The sequence below is a fragment of the Phyllobates terribilis genome, unplaced genomic scaffold, assembly GCF_046119375.1.
Source record: "Phyllobates terribilis strain yellow unplaced genomic scaffold, ASM4611937v1 Scaffold_7__3_contigs__length_470593459, whole genome shotgun sequence".
Taxonomy (NCBI): Eukaryota; Metazoa; Chordata; class Amphibia; order Anura; family Dendrobatidae; genus Phyllobates; species Phyllobates terribilis.
In genome coordinates this window covers 42,650,444-42,666,115 of record NW_027362767.1, presented here as the reverse complement: position 1 = coordinate 42,666,115, position 15,672 = coordinate 42,650,444, and the positions used below count along the sequence as shown (strand labels likewise).

Below are 15,672 nucleotides of genomic sequence, written 5' to 3'. Positions count from 1 at the left end.
AGACCCGGGTACCATAGTACCTGTAAAAAAAATAAAATAAAAAATATACATTATACTTACCTTCTGATGGCCCCCGGTGTCCTTGTCCTGGCTTGCCAGCAGCTCGCGGTGGACTAAAAGTACCTGCGGTCACGTCATTTAGTCATGTAACGTGTCACGCGACTGCTGACGTCGGCGGTCGCATGACCCGTCACATGACTAAATGATTTCATGGCAGGTCCTTTTAGTCCACCTCGAGCTGCCGGCAAGCCAGGACAAGGACACCGGGGTGTAGCATCAGCGTCTCTGCCAGGACCGCCGTTCCCCTCACCGCGGTCCTGGTCCGGCGTCTTCCTGCTCCCTTCCTGCAGCTGCTGTGGCACGCACCGCGTGCAGCTTCCCGGGAGCTGTGCTTAGGGCGCGCTCCCTCCCTCTTAAAGGGGCCGCGCGCGCCGTCCTGGGGACTCCCCGACCAATGGCCAGAGGACTTCCCCTCTATGAGGCAGCTCCTCCAAAATGGAGGTGCCTGTACAAGGTGGTTGTTTTGTGTGCTAACACTTTAATCAGCCCTCAGGTCCTGCTTCCTGTCGGCCCAGCCCGCCGGTCTGTCTAACAGCCCGGCCCAGCCCGCCGGTCTGTCTAACAGCCCGGCCCAGCCCGCCGGTCTGTCTAACAGCCCGGCCCAGCCCGCCGGTCTGTCTAACAGCCCGGCCCAGCCTGCCGGTCTTCCTGCCGTGCTCATCCGCTGTAGCGGTCAGCTTCTGTCATCTGACCCGTCGGAATCACCTGCTCTCACAAGGTTGATCCCAAAGTGGCACCTGGTCCACCTGCCCGGTCCCTCCCTGGTTCACGGAGTCGACTAAGCCGCCGTGTGACCTGGGTCGGTCCGATTAGGCACTTAGTCATGCCCCTCTGGTCCCTCCTTGCACCGAAGCACAGAGGTTCCACCACCCGGACCTGTAACACCGGGGGCCATCAGAAGGTAAGTATAATATTTATTTTTTAACATTCTTTTACGGTCACACTATATAAATCCATGCCGGTTGCATGGATTTATATAGTGTGACCAAGTTGTCGAGCACTTTCCAAGTGATGCTAAAATCGCTTGATAACCTGCATGCGGAAATGTATGTGAAGAATGCTTCACTTCCGCTTGTCCCTGGCAGGAAAAACGCATGTACAATCCGCATGCGTTTTTTCTGCCAGGGAGATGCAGAAACGCTCAGAAAAAATCTGGAGCATTTCTGCATCGTGGGCACATAGCCAAATGATTAGGTTGTGCGGATTGAGATGGCTGCCATAGCAAAAGATGCCCAGCACTTCAATCCCTCTTATTGCAGTAATTGATATGGCGTTGTCCGTTTTACATATATATTTATTTTTTTTATAAAATGTTGGCCCATTGGTGTCAAATAGCACAGGTTGCAAGTTTATTTTCTCCCAATTATATCTCCTGAACCAACGGGAGACAGGCATCTGTGGCTCTTAAGGGGCATATCCTGCACATTTTCTACATGTAGGATGTGTGGTTGCTGGGGGTGACGCCACCGTTGTTTTGCACTCGTCTCTGCTTTATCAATTCAGCATCTGTGTTAGATCCTGTTACACCACACTGTGCACCTGTGCCCGATAGACGAGCACACACCAAGGGAACATTACTTTTACTCATGCTCGAAATCTAGGCTAGGCAGGGGATCTCCAGTGAAGATTATCTGTATTGTTCCTTCTGTATCTGTCGGACTGAACCCAGTGACTATTAGTAAATTGTCCCTCTGCTCTGATTACGTGTGTGCAACTGTCTCCGTAATTACCATTTATTCTCTAGGGACGTGGAGCGTACGTTGCGTCATCTGTGTGATGTGGGTCAGAGTGCAAGGCTCATTATACATGTAGGAAAATAAACATTTTTATTTGGCTTTGTGTATCTAAAAAAACAAACAAAAAAAACCACTTATATAAATATATAATTTCGTTTGCTACTTTGCACAATTGTAACATGAACTTTTCCAGGAGTCAGTCTCTTTACAGAGGTTGTCTCATCTTAAATAGGTACAGATATAAAAGCAAGCAATTATGCAATTTACCACTTACTAAAAATCCTCCTGCGTTCTTAAGGACAGGGGACATTTAATTGTATTTTGTTCAGCTTGTTGGGCTGGGATACTGACCGCCCCCCCAACACCACCTCCTTCTGCCGTCTCAGAAGTGGCCTGTTTCCTACGTGAGGAGCGTGAGCATGCATTCACTATGTTTTACAGCGTGCAAGCGCTGCTGCTTCAATCCTCCTGCTCTCCTCCTTTGCAGAAGCAAAGCTAGCTTTGGTGGCAGAGCGCTCATTTTGCACAAGCAGAGCAGCCATGCTGCTGGTCCGAACGGTCAGTCTTCAGGAGCTTACCTTTTTGCAAACAGGAAGACAGGACGCCATGGAGCAGTGTGCTCTCGAAGACAGAAAGTTAGAACAACAACTCCTTAACCTCTCGAGACGTGAAGCATTTATCTAGCTTCATCTGTGTGCTTGCCAAGTTTAATTCTGAAAGCTCAGACAACTTTTTTTTTTTTTCTAATTTTCAGTCGTGTGCCAACATTGTGTCTGTTTTTTACTTCTGTGCGACGTCCAATTTCATACATCTACTCAAAAATGTACATGATCAAATACAGTTTCCTAGGTTTATAATAGAAGAATATCTGTAAAAATCGTGTGGCACTTTGATGTTCCACGTGGGATCCGATATTATTTTTTTATTTGCACCCACAGACTTCAGTGAATGAGTCTCATGTGAGATTTGGAAGAAAATAGTGCATGCTGCAATTTATTTTTTCATTGTTCTAAACAGCCCTATTGAATGAATGAGTCAGTGTAATGTCCGATTAAAGATCTTCTAGCACACGTTTGATTTTTACGCTCGTCTGCATGAGCCCTTAACATCAGTCAGTGTCTTTTAAAAGGGGTTATTGCTGCATCCAGCCACCTTTTATTGCCCTTGCGCTTCTCCCATTCTGTAGAAGTTAAGCTTCCTGTTATTGCGGATTGTGAGAGCACTAAGTTTGGACCAAACTGTCAATCTTAAGGAGCACACTGACCTGCAGCAAGATGGAGGCAGTGGATCGGTGTTCCCCCTGAAGAAAGATAATGATATATCCCTTTAAGGCTAAGCCGGCTGATGTAGTTTAGCCTTCGCTAGTTCATACCCATAGATGCTTATAAGACACTCATCATGGTGCTTGAGGTGGAACTTGAAGCTTTTTGGCCCAATGCAAAGTCTGTGACTGTTCCCCTGCCTAACCATGTAACATCTGATACTGGTGTGTTTGGGTGATTGGTCCTGGGTGTGACCACTACCTCTGATCCCTCTATGTGCTGCGGACTTTTCTTTGCCTCCATCACCCGTTCTCATGGAAGGAATGATCATTTGATCTTTTTAGTGGTAAGCGGTGACACACAGGCTGAGGATGGCATACAGCAGCAGCCGCAGATCAACGGGTTTAGTCCTTCCCCTGCTCTGGCGGTTCCCTGAGCTGCTTTATCCCTAAGCTTTATCTCTTTAGCCTCATATCCTTTAACTAATGTCATTCTTTATATATAGGACTTCGCGTCCGAGTCCTTTCAGTTTATTCACACAGTCTACCTAGAACTCACTTTTATACTCCATGGGCCATATGTCAAGAATTAACGTGGAAAGTGTCTTCAGTGCAGATCCTCTTAAGCAAGGATTATATTTAATGGCCAAGCAAATGTTCTGTCCATAGTCTCATGTCCTAATAGTCTGCGGTCATTTTAAAACCTACAGATCATCCTTCGTTCCCTTTTTCTCAGACACTGACATGGTCGTTGTCATGACTAGACATTTTTACCATTGTGTTTCAAGAAAAATTGTGGATAGTTTGTCTCCTTCAACCTCTATGTATCTCTACTGAATGAATTAGTGTTCCAAATTATTATGTAAATGCCATTTTTCTCTGATTTTCCTAAATGGTGGATTCAAATGAGTAAATAAAGCGTTCAGATCATCAACCTATAGAGGATAAATCACATTTCATCCGACACAACTTCCAATGATAACTCAAAATGAAACTAATTATTCTGCACAACAGAGATTGCAAACATTTTATAGGTTATAAAGAACTGAAAATGGTCATTTGTTGAATTTGCCGCATTAAGAGGTCACATTTACTGAAATCAAAAGCTTTTTCAATGAGAAACCTCTTAACAGGCCAAGTTACGTGTTAAAATCTGAGCCCTTCTTTGATTTCACCTTCACAATTCTTGCATCCATTGAACTTGTGAGTTTTTGGATAGTTTATGCTTGAATTCCTTTGCAGGATGTCAGAATCGCCTCCCAGATCTGCTCTTCGGCCTAACACCCTCATTGACCTTTTGATTGAGGATACTTTAAAGGTTCTCAATAGGGTTGTGGTCAGGGGAGGCTGGTGGTGTGCTTTTATGCCCATAACAGCCAATGACTCAAAGGGGTTTTTTTGCTGAATGAAGATGATTTTGCTACGGATGGCACTGTTCTTCCTTTTTGTACCATGGAAGAGGAAGGTCAGTCAGAAACTCTCCATACTTTTGTCTAGATTATTTTCACACCTTCAAGGTCCTTAAAGGAGGCTATTAGATCCCTCCCCAGGATTCCGGCCCAAAACATGACTGCCACCTCCTTGCTGGTGTAACAACCTTGTTGGGAAAAGGTGGCCGTCCACTATTCCATGCATCTGGACCATCCAGGGTTGCACAGCACTCCTCAATAAACAAGACTGTTTTTAAAAATGAGTCTTCATGTATGTCTGGGCCCACTTCAACCGTTTATGCACAGCTGCAGCCTCTGGAGGATCCTACACGCTGAGGTTCGCCCCACTCCAGAGGCACCAGCAGATTCAGATACCGGTTTGCTGCTTTATAATGGTATTTTAGCAGCTGCTATGTTAATCCGATTAATTTGTGTAGCAGAAACCTTCCTCATTATGTCTTTATCTGCACAAACCTGTCTGTGCTGTGTATCAGCCACAGATAGTATGATGATCACTCTTTTAAGTTTTCCTGAACTATCTAAGGTTTTCATACCTTGTCCAAGGCATTGCACTATTTGACGTATTTTCTTTCCCATACTTCTTGAAACCTGTGGCTGCTTAATAACGTAGAACGTCCTTCTAAAGTAGTTTTCCTTCAATTGGGTCCCGGGCAAACTAATTATCACATGTGTTTTGAGATTGATTTCAGTGAACCAAAGACCCTAAGTCTGTGTGCCCACTATGCGTTTTTGATGCGGAATTTACGCAGCGTAAACACTTGCAAAACGCTTGGTAATCCATCCCCCATGATCCCCAATGAAAATCTGCATGTTCTGTGCCCATGCTGCGGAATTTTCCACAGCGGATTTTCCTTGCGGAAAAATCCGCAGCATGTACATTATTTGTGCCTTTTTACATGCGTTTTTCAAATGCATTGGGACCTCAATCCACAAGTCAAATCTGCATGTAAAAAACGATGCAAAAACGCGTGTAAATCCGCAAGCGTTTTTACTGCCAAGAACATGCAGAAACTTCCTGCATCGTGAGCACATACCCTAAGACACAAACCATTCATGAGTTTGTGAAAAACAAAAAATGTTATACCTTTTATGACACTTTAAATTCAATTTGTATAATAATATGGAACCCGTTGTATTAGTCTTCTCTCTGGTCTGTAACACTTATCTCACTTCTCTTGAAGAGTCTTCTAAGCTGATTTATGACCAGTTTATCTTTAGTATGGTCATTAATCTGCTTAGAAAACTCTTCAGGAGAAGAAATAAGGGCTTTAGACCAGAAAACGAGCTCACTGATAGATCTCAGGTAGCTCATTCCACATTCTGACCGTGATACATACATGATGTAGAAGGTAAAGTGAGCAAAACTTGTAACAAAACCCTATTGCAAAAATACTTTGTAGCAAAAAAAAAGAAAGCATGCTTTAAAAAAAAAGTCCCCAAAGGAGGCCACGACCTCAGTCCTCATTACAACTCTTGCAGGGCTCGTCATGGAAAACCACAAAGTCTATTCATGGGATTAGTTCTAGCAGTGTCGTAGCTGTTTCTATGGGTAGAGTTGTGATGTGGCTTTTGTCATGAGACATGTCATAACTTTTCATGTGACTATTACGTGTGACTCAGTGTTTAGCTCTCTTCTCATTGCATTTGGATTTTAGCACCAAAGACCTGATTCTTGTCATTTAGGGGTAATTTTTGACTATGGCTTATCTACCTGCGGTATCCTGCTGCCACCGTTCTCATCTGTGTCTCTTTGCCTCATACAAATGTTCACCGCAGTGTCAGATTGTTTCCTACACTCTCCTTTCTATCGTGAAATAATCTGTGCTCCTGCGAGTGTTTTCGGGGTTTTTTTTGTCTCATTTAGCATCACACTATTTACAGTGTTAATCCTCCTTCTACCCATAACATAGATAACTTTCTGATCACTGGACCTCCAGCAGTCCCGAGATCTTGTATTTGCAGCCCTGTTGTGATGTGATTGGAGCACTTGCTCTATTCATTGTCTATTAGCTATTCTGGCAGGCCAATGAGTGAAGAGTTATCGGAGCACGTGCACTTCTTCATTCACGGCGGGGCTGCAAATCTCTGATTTTAGGATTGCTGGGGTCTTAGTGGTTGCACCCCCAGTTATTCCCTATGCTATGTGTACAGGATACTTAATTTATTTATTTTTTTTGCAAATAACCCTTTAAGGCGTGCAATCTAAGCAGTGCTGGAGAACACAAGAGCTGAGGTTTCACTGGAAATTGATCTACTGTACGTTTGCATGTGATTTATTGGATTTGACATTCAAATGACTTCACATTCATTATATTTGTTTGTGTCCTTGGATGTGTAAACCACTTTTTTTGCTTTTAATCAACTGATCAGGAACCGGTATCAAGTGAGCGGAGCCACGTCTGTCCGTGTAAAAGTTCCCAGATGGGTTATAAGTCTCAACAAGCCAAATATAGGACCAGACCATTTTTGCCCTTTTAGACGACCCATAATATTTTTTATTTATTTTTTTATCTTGTTCTTCCAGTCCTAATAACTTGTGCGCTGCCAGGAATGAAATAGTGAATGCTGAAGGAAGTAATGTAAACTACTGTGCTCGCTTTCTCCCAAACAAGTGAATATTGAAAGCATGCACCCATGGCCGCTTCTCCATTCCCAGTGGTGACGTACATGACCCTATTCTTGATAGATATGGGACCCTCCCCTATCCTCTGGGTCCCCAATAAGAGACATTTCACTGTTTTATTTGCTATGTATATAAAAGTTAGTTTTTCTAGGTTCCATTTCCTAGCTGTTGATTTTTCTTGCAGAGAGCGATAAAATCCCTGTGATGCGGGGGCAGTGGTTCATTGATGGCACGTGGCAGCCTCTCGATGAAGACGAGAGCAACTTGATTGAACAGGAACATCTCGCTTGCTTTAGGGGTCAACAGATGCACGACAACTTTGACCTAGAAGTGGCGAAGCCTGTGGACCACAAGGACGGTGAGAACGTTTGTTATTTAAAACTTAAAGGGAACCTGTCACCTGTGAAAATGCTATTTACCTACTTACATGGGGTAAATCTGCAAGTGAATAGCATTACAATGCTGTCGGACCACCTTACTGAAAGTGTGGCTAGTGGGAGAAAAGTAATTTTTCTCCTCCGGGAAGCCGCAGGCTTTCAGTCATGGGGGCACGGAGTGTCTGCAGTCACCGCTGACTACAGTATATGGTGAATGGCGGCTGTAACCGCGCCCTGGCACTTTGCTCACTGTGCACAGATGAGCTGCAAAGCCAGCTGTCAATCAAAGTGTCAGATCATGCTTACAGGCTCATCTCACAGTATAGTCATTGGTGCTGCAAGCATTCGCTGTAGCCACTCCGTGCAAGACCCCATGACTGGAAGTCTACAGCTCCTTGGAGGAAAGAAATGCATTTCTCCCTGTAGCCTTTTTTTCTGTAGTCTGGATGGACAGCATAGTAATGCTATTAACCTGAAGATTGACCCTATATCTGCAGGTACATAGCATTTTCCGAGGCGATGTATTCCCTTTAAAGGTGGGATCTGGCACGCTGCTCACTTCTACATCTGGTGGTAAACTGAGAAAATTAATAGGACAGGTATTAATTCCTTTCCTGCCATTCATGCTCCCTGGTCGATACCAAGAATATTATGAAGGCAGCTCCCCTCTTGATGAGGAAGTGTACAGAGCCGGAAAATCCTTTTACTTTTTTCCACCCAGGTTTTTTTTTTTTTGTGTTTGAAGCTATAATATCTAACCTTTCACTAATCACATGTTTTATGCATTAAATCAGTAATTTCCATCCTGTGACTCTCCAGCTGTTTAGAAACGACAGCTCCCAGTCTTCGGCCTTCAGTACACGCTGGGACTTAAGTTTTACAACAGCTTGTGAGCCACAGGATCTGCACCGGCCCCAAAGCATTATTTCCTCTGTCGTGATCAGATTCAATGTATTTCTTATTTGCATCTGACTTTTCAAATGTTGTGTTGATGTGTAATTATCCAATAGTTGGAGTATAATGATTTGTACTTGGGGATCATGATGATCGTCTGGTTTTGTATCTGCAATCTAATTCCTGTTAACATGGCAGCCAGTATGTCCTTTTGTCATGCAAAGTCTTCATTACTTTGCTATAAGCCATTACTGATTTATTGGGGTGGTAAAACCACCATTATTTATCACCCATAAGCAGCATAGAGGACTAATGTCAGGATTGTGGCATCTGGGATCCACACCGATTACAAGAGTATTACGGTGGGGCATTCAAGCATGTACTTATCCTTTGAAGACTTAAAAATTGGAGACTGTCATTAAGGCCCAAATAGACCTTGCCGATGATAGGTTAATTGAAGTCTCAAAGTGCTTAGCTGAGCTATGAGTTTTTTTTCTTGGTCTATACCGAAGTATTGGCTTACCAAAAATGACGTGTGGCACCTGGACTTACACTGCGAGACTGCGGCTTTTTAGTTTTCCATAGTAGCGCGCATACACATAAGAGCGATGCTGCCGGGATACACGATTGGTGTTCGCTGGAAGAACAACCTGTTCCATCCATCACAACAGACAGAGACTTGCTGTGCGTTTTCATTACTCTTTATTGATTACCTGCTACAATAGTGGTGTCTAATCAATAATCACACGAGAAAGTCCGTCAGCAACATTGCCACAGGGAAAACCGTACGGATTGTTAGTAATCTAGCATGCTGAGCCTTCCCCCAGTAATAACCTGTGCCCCATAGTAAAAAATAATGGATGAGAAGAAAACTGACCCCTGTATAGCCCTGTGTTAGATATAGCTGCACATTATATAGACTTTGCATGACAAGAGGGTGTAAACTTGAAAAAATAAATAAATAAATCGTAATAAAATATTGCCTTGCATGCCATGATTGTTACTGCTTTGTTCTTTCACCATTTTTAACATTGTGATACTGAGACGTTTTTCATTGAAAGCCAAAGTAAAGTTCACTGTCTTCACTTTGCTAGTTATCTACCACCTTGCTCCCTTCTCCCTCCCTTTCCCGTTCAATTGGAGAGGATATAACGAGAGCACAGATGCCCCATGCGCTAAAAGAAAGCGTTACGAAGGTACGGTAACCCAGCTCTGCCTAGTAGAAGGCTCTCACTAGAGTAGCATAGATGTCGCCTCTCCTGCTTTTTGCTGATGTGGTTACGGTAGTTTTTTGGACACACCTTAACCATATCCGTATAGATTTCTAGTCTTTTTTTGTGTTGAGCATTTTAGCCACATGTCTGAGGGTACTACCTGGGCTAAATATACCCAGGATTTCTAGTTTTGCAGCCAACAATGCTCATTCCCCACTTTTTTTTTTTTTTTAGGTGGTTTCAGGAGCGCACCACTCTACCAGGGTGGATCGCTTCTGAGGATTGACGGTTCGGACAAGTGACTTGGTCACGCTGCCGCTCCAAAATGAGCCTTTTTTCATGGTGCTGTAGACACAACTTTGCCTCGGCAGCATCGGAGGAGCTGGACATATCCAGCCAGTGTCAAAGCGAGCAGCCCATGCCGGATATAAAGCACAGAGCCTGGGAGCAGCGTGCACTTCTTGCTTTTAAAACTGCCCCCTCTTAAGACTGCAGAGGTGGCCGGTAGCCTAGGCAATGAGCTGTCCTGGGACCAGAGAGGATTTTTTTTAATGAGAAGTAAATTGCAAAGTTTGTTTATATAATGACTTTGCAATTTTACCCATTTAAGAAAATGAGACAACCCCTTGAAGTCTAAGATTTGATTATTGTTTTGTCTGATTACAGCTGCACAGCAATGTGGGTATAATGTTACTCAGCCTGTGACTCAATGCATATTACAGATATCTTTTAAAGGGGCATTTATCATCTCATAAAGTGATTGCATATCACTAGGATATTCCATCACTTTGGCTGGGTGTACGACAAATCTGAATTCTGCTCCCCCCTTCAATCTTGGGTCAGACGGAGGGGCCCCATACTTCAAAACCCTGTTGATGATAATGTCATAGCTTTATCAAATGAAAATGTCCATATAATTTTCTGAAAATTGATTTTTTTTTTTTTTTTTGAGGGGCGAGGGGGGTCCAAATAGTCGTTTAGTCGATCATCTATCTGCATTGACGTTAGCAAGCGTTACATCCTCCTCATGTTTGCTTCGCTCTACTTGCACACCATCTAGTTAGTAGCGGTTGTGTTGGGGATTGTAGTGTTGTCATATTGAAGTGATTAGGGTAACACTGCCGTACCCAGAATAGCCGATACTGGTCAGAGGAGGCAATGCAAATATTAAAGATCTTCATACAGCGGACCCCAGACACGAGTGTGACCCCCGCTGGTCTGATATTAATGGCCTATTCTAACAAAAGGACTTCAATATTCTGATCCCCCAAAACCCCTGTAATTAGAGTGCAGTCATTTTGCTTCTATTGGGGTCTATTAACCACACCCAGCTGTTCTTTTTCCAGTTTTGGTTCCAGTTTTATCCCCTTTTTCAGTATTTAATGAATAATTGTGGCTTTTTGCTCAATAGACTCTGCATGTAATTGCAGTCACCAACTTTGCGTAAACCTCCGTCCTTTACAGTTTGTTTCCTGCAGTCGGTCTGATGCTATCGGCCACGTCTGAGGGCACATTAGTCATTTAGAAAGTCACATTGTGGATCTGGAGACTGTCATGAGCCTTTAATATGTTTGTTAATGACTAATAGTAATTTTGCAAAGCAGACGTCTTTTCTCAAGGAGACTGGATTTTCCAAGATTAAATTTTTTTAAAATCTTTTTAATAGATAATGTTTTACATGTTTGGGTAGTTCTAATTCTGCTTAAGGATTTTACATGCTAAGGGTTGTAGTTTCACCACAGGTTGCACAGTTATGGCCTATGGGATGCACACACTGGACAAAGCATACGTTTGTATACTCTCCATTTATCTGACAATCATAGGCAGAAATCCTGTGGATCTTTGGCTATTTAAGTACTTTACCTTGATTTATTGGATGGAAACATAAGTTTGTTACCAATTCTGACCAAATTGCATCATATGATATTTAGTAGGTTCACAATTCCATATTTTGAATGGATGGAAACTTGTCAGTATGTTATCGGACGTCAGTGATAGAGAAACGTTTGCTGTCTGACTGTAATCATTACGTTTTGCAGCTGTCCATAGTCTGAAGTTAAGCCGCAGCCACGTGGATTGGCATAGCGTGGATGAAGTCTATCTCTACAGCGATGCAACTACTTCTAAAATAGCAAGGACTGTTACCCAGAAGTTGGGATTCTCCAAGGGTAAGATCATGTAATGACTAAAGGAGTGGTCCAGGACTTGGGTATTGATGACTTGTCCCTCTGTTAAGTTATCAATCAGTTCAGTGGGAATCTGGCCTCCATCTCCTCTACCGATCAACTGTTTTCATGTCCACCACTGCTCCATACTGTGTACTGCAACTCTGCTCCCACTTCATTGTGGCGCTGTGGGATACCTATTCTGTGCTCTGTACTTCTGCAGGACCTGAAAGCAGATGATGTTTTGGGTTGATGGATTTCTGTCCCCTACCAATCTGATACTGAATACTTACATCAATATCTTACAACTCCTTTAACAAGCATAGGGTGCTCCTAGTCAGGCTGAGCAGATATTTCCATGGATTAAATGGCAGAAATTAATGGCATATCACTAGCATATGGCATTTCATTACGGCCACTCTGACCTCTGTAACACCACCAGTGCGGAGAATGACTTGCAGCACATACCCTTCATTGTTTTGATCCCTGCAATGCATCACCATCCATTGAAATGGCGTTGTATTGCACGCCTCTATATAGTGGGTTACTGAGGGCACCGCAATGCAGGAAAATCACTGAACGCCCATGATCTAATGAAACTGCATATTCACACATGGCAGGTTTGTTGCACGTGACTGTACCGTGTAGCAGAGTTGGGCTTGGAAAAATCCATGCTCATGCTGCAGAAATATCGCCATTCAGAGGATTGGATTTTTTTTAGCTGCCAACGTGTAAAGTCACCATTACAGGTCCTTGTACACAATCTTATGGCTTTTACGTTTCTGATATTGTTGCAGCTTCGAGCAGTGGGACGCGGCTCCATAGAGGTTATGTTGAAGAAGCTACATACGAGGACAAGCCTGTCGACACAACCCACATAGTTTTTGTCGTTCATGGTATCGGACAGAAGATGGATCAAGGAAGAATTATCAAAAATACAGCAATGTAAGTATTTTTTTCTTTTTTTTTTTTCCGCCTCCATATTCTACTTAAAATCTCACTCTTGCCAAACTAATATAGTCGTGACTAGAGATGAGCTAATTGTTGTCTCGTTCACCACTTTTGGCCTATTCTCATGTATACAAGTATAAAGAATACACAGAGAATTCGACAAGTGAAAGGCCAACCTTGCAAATTAATTTGCCCAATAAATAATGACACAGGAATTGCTTGACCGGGTTGTCAAAACTACCCAAAATTTAAAATTGGGTAAAAAAAAAATATATTTTTTTTTTTTTTAGTCTTCCTCCATCTAAAGGCTTATTTTATTTTTATCTGTGTGTGATTACAGGATGAGAGAAACTGCAAGAAAGATTGAAGAGAAGCACTTCTCCAATCAGACGTCAGAGCACGTTGAGTTCCTTCCTGTGGAATGGCGATCCAAGCTTGCTCTGGACGGAGGTAACCCGACGTTCTCCTATTAAAAGCTATGGAAATGTCCCAGTTATTGCTGTCATATAATTATTCACATTCCTGGTTGTACTGTAGTTGCTATGGTGCATCAATGGTTTCTGTTCATGCCTCCATAGCAAACCGGAAACTAATACGAAGCAATGTGTATAATTTTTAATACGCTTTTAATCTGATATTTCTAATGGGCTTCAGACAAGTAAAGGCAGAAATGGGGACCTGCGTCCATAACTCAGATTTCAGTTTTCAATTTACAGTTAAACAGTGTTGCACAATGGACATGTGGATAGGTGATATTTTTTTTACCCTGGCCGGGACCCTCATGTTTTAGTAGAATGGGGGGTCCAAAGCTTTTCATTCTTAACCATTGCTTTGCTGCAATGAGGAGAAGGTTGAAATAAAGGGTATTCTGGCATGGATTATACCGCTTTTTTTCAGTGTCAGTCCTATAGATTTTAAGTAGATGTCAGGGCACATACCCAACCCCGTCTTTGTTCAAAGTTGTCCTCACCGCTGTTATGCTATGAGGACGAACAGGGTCCCCTGGACCTCCATTATTCAAATGATCATTGACCATCCTCCAATGGAAAAATAAAGTCACCTATTCTGCAGATAGCTGGTAAATTTCCATTGTGTGACTACATCAGACACGGCGAAGATTGGATCACCTATGCCGACAGTTACAATAAAGAAACGATTGTGGCACGACGCTGCAGTTCTGTCTTCACATTATTAGACACAGTGATAGATGAAGCTATTGAGAGGATCTGAAGGAGCAAAGTGCAGGCGATTTATATGTTGATACTAGTTATTTGCCATTACTGTCTTTTGTAGTATTTATCGGTGGCTATTATTCCCCTTTTGCAGATACAGTAGATTCCATTACTCCAGATAAGGTGCGTGGCATTCGGGACATGCTAAACAGCAGCGCAATGGATATCATGTACTATACCAGCCCTCTCTACAGAGATGAGGTAAGTGACACATAGTCGTGACTAAACTGGTAAGCATGTTCACCACCCGGCTCTTTTTCTCAGTCACTACGAAGAAATATTTTAAAGCGCTTCAGGAAAGTGAACCCCAAATGCTTTAAAATAACAAAGGGGGAGCGACCACTTGTGATTTATAGAACATCTGAGCTGCTTTCAGTGGGTCAGATGGGTGTTTCATTAACAGCTGTCATCTTTCTAGTTTGCATAACTTTTGTCTATGGCATACGATCTTGGCACAGCACGTACATATGCATGTGCCAGTAAAGCAAACCTATTCTAAGGCCCCCACTTACTTGACAAAGCCAAAAAGAAAGTCATAGGAGCCATCTTCCAAAACCGATTTTAGCAGGGCAATGTATAAAAAGTCTGTGCTTCCCTCATACCCGCTGTCCGTAGTGCCAGTCTTGCGTCTGTAATGTCACCACGGATCACGTCTTGCTAGGACATGGCACAGAGAAGGTGCCTGACTGGGGTATTTTATTTCCCATGTTCTAATTTTCTACAACAATGCTGACATTCATTACATGACCGGTATAATAAGTGGACCAGAAAGCTTATGTCAATGGATGTTTGCTCTTGTTCTGCTAGTTGGACAAAAACAATGCAATTTCTTATTAAAGAGTATCAGTGTCACTGGCTCAGCCTTGTAACTCATCAATTATTGAGCTTTAGGCATCATGTGCCAGAATTTGCTGGAAAAATCCTCACTGAGTCACAGAGACCTTGTAAGGCTGTTAAAATGTGTCTGTCACCCACACCCACTTTGTTGGCTGGCGCTTCCAAGCTGGTCGTACACTTAAGATAGTCGTGAGTTGTACAACTCTCCTCCTCCTCAACGCTCACAGACACATGACTGTCCACATAAACTAAACTGGCATAGGGTGATGGAGATAAGGGGCTGTCAGAAATATACCCCTTTTAAGAAGTTTTACACTGTAAATTTAGTTTATGGGTCTTAGTAGTAACGCATCAGAATACAGGCCGCCACAAATAGATGTTTGCTACTTTTGCAGTCAGCAGAATGCACATTACCTACCCTTTTGGACCTATGTATTAAATTATAAATTGGGCTTTTGCAGCTTTCATTAGTAATAAGAAGCTTATTTTTCCTTTATCAGTTAGTGAAAGGATTACTGCAAGAGCTGAACCGTCTCTACAACTTGTTCTGCTCCCGAAACCCAGAATTTGAAGACCGAGGAGGCAAAGTGTCTATTGTGTCCCACTCCCTGGGGTGTGTGATTACCTTCGATATCATGACTGGGTGGAATCCAGTCCACGTTTATGAACAGCTGGATCAGGAGGAGCCCGGGGACCAGTGGATTAGTTACGAAGAACAGCATCTACTTCGAGAACTTTGCTTGACCAAGCAACGGTACGTAGCATCGTGGGGGAAAACGTGTTCGGTTACGTGGGGTCATTTTAGACTTAGGTCATTGTCTTAAGTGAATGTCAGAGGTGAGTGTTGGATGCTACAAGATGCCCCACACCT

The 15,672-nt window shown here is 43.0% G+C and overlaps 1 protein-coding gene across 2 annotated transcripts in view; it reads left to right on the top strand.

Annotated features, from left to right (window-relative positions):
• DDHD1 (DDHD domain containing 1) overlaps positions 1 to 15,672 on the top strand; it is a 54,973-nt gene that overhangs the window by 25,699 nt on the left and 13,602 nt on the right. The window contains exons 2-8 of one of the 2 annotated variants that reach the window (XM_073638450.1): positions 7,316 to 7,489; positions 9,497 to 9,598; positions 11,656 to 11,784; positions 12,579 to 12,726; positions 13,073 to 13,182; positions 14,059 to 14,165; positions 15,302 to 15,555. In XM_073638450.1, the coding sequence (XP_073494551.1) occupies positions 7,316 to 7,489; positions 9,497 to 9,598; positions 11,656 to 11,784; positions 12,579 to 12,726; positions 13,073 to 13,182; positions 14,059 to 14,165; positions 15,302 to 15,555 (1,024 nt within the window). The remainder of the gene's footprint in view (positions 1 to 7,315; positions 7,490 to 9,496; positions 9,599 to 11,655; positions 11,785 to 12,578; positions 12,727 to 13,072; positions 13,183 to 14,058; positions 14,166 to 15,301; positions 15,556 to 15,672) is intronic. The other variant, XM_073638451.1, reaches the window with a different exon arrangement.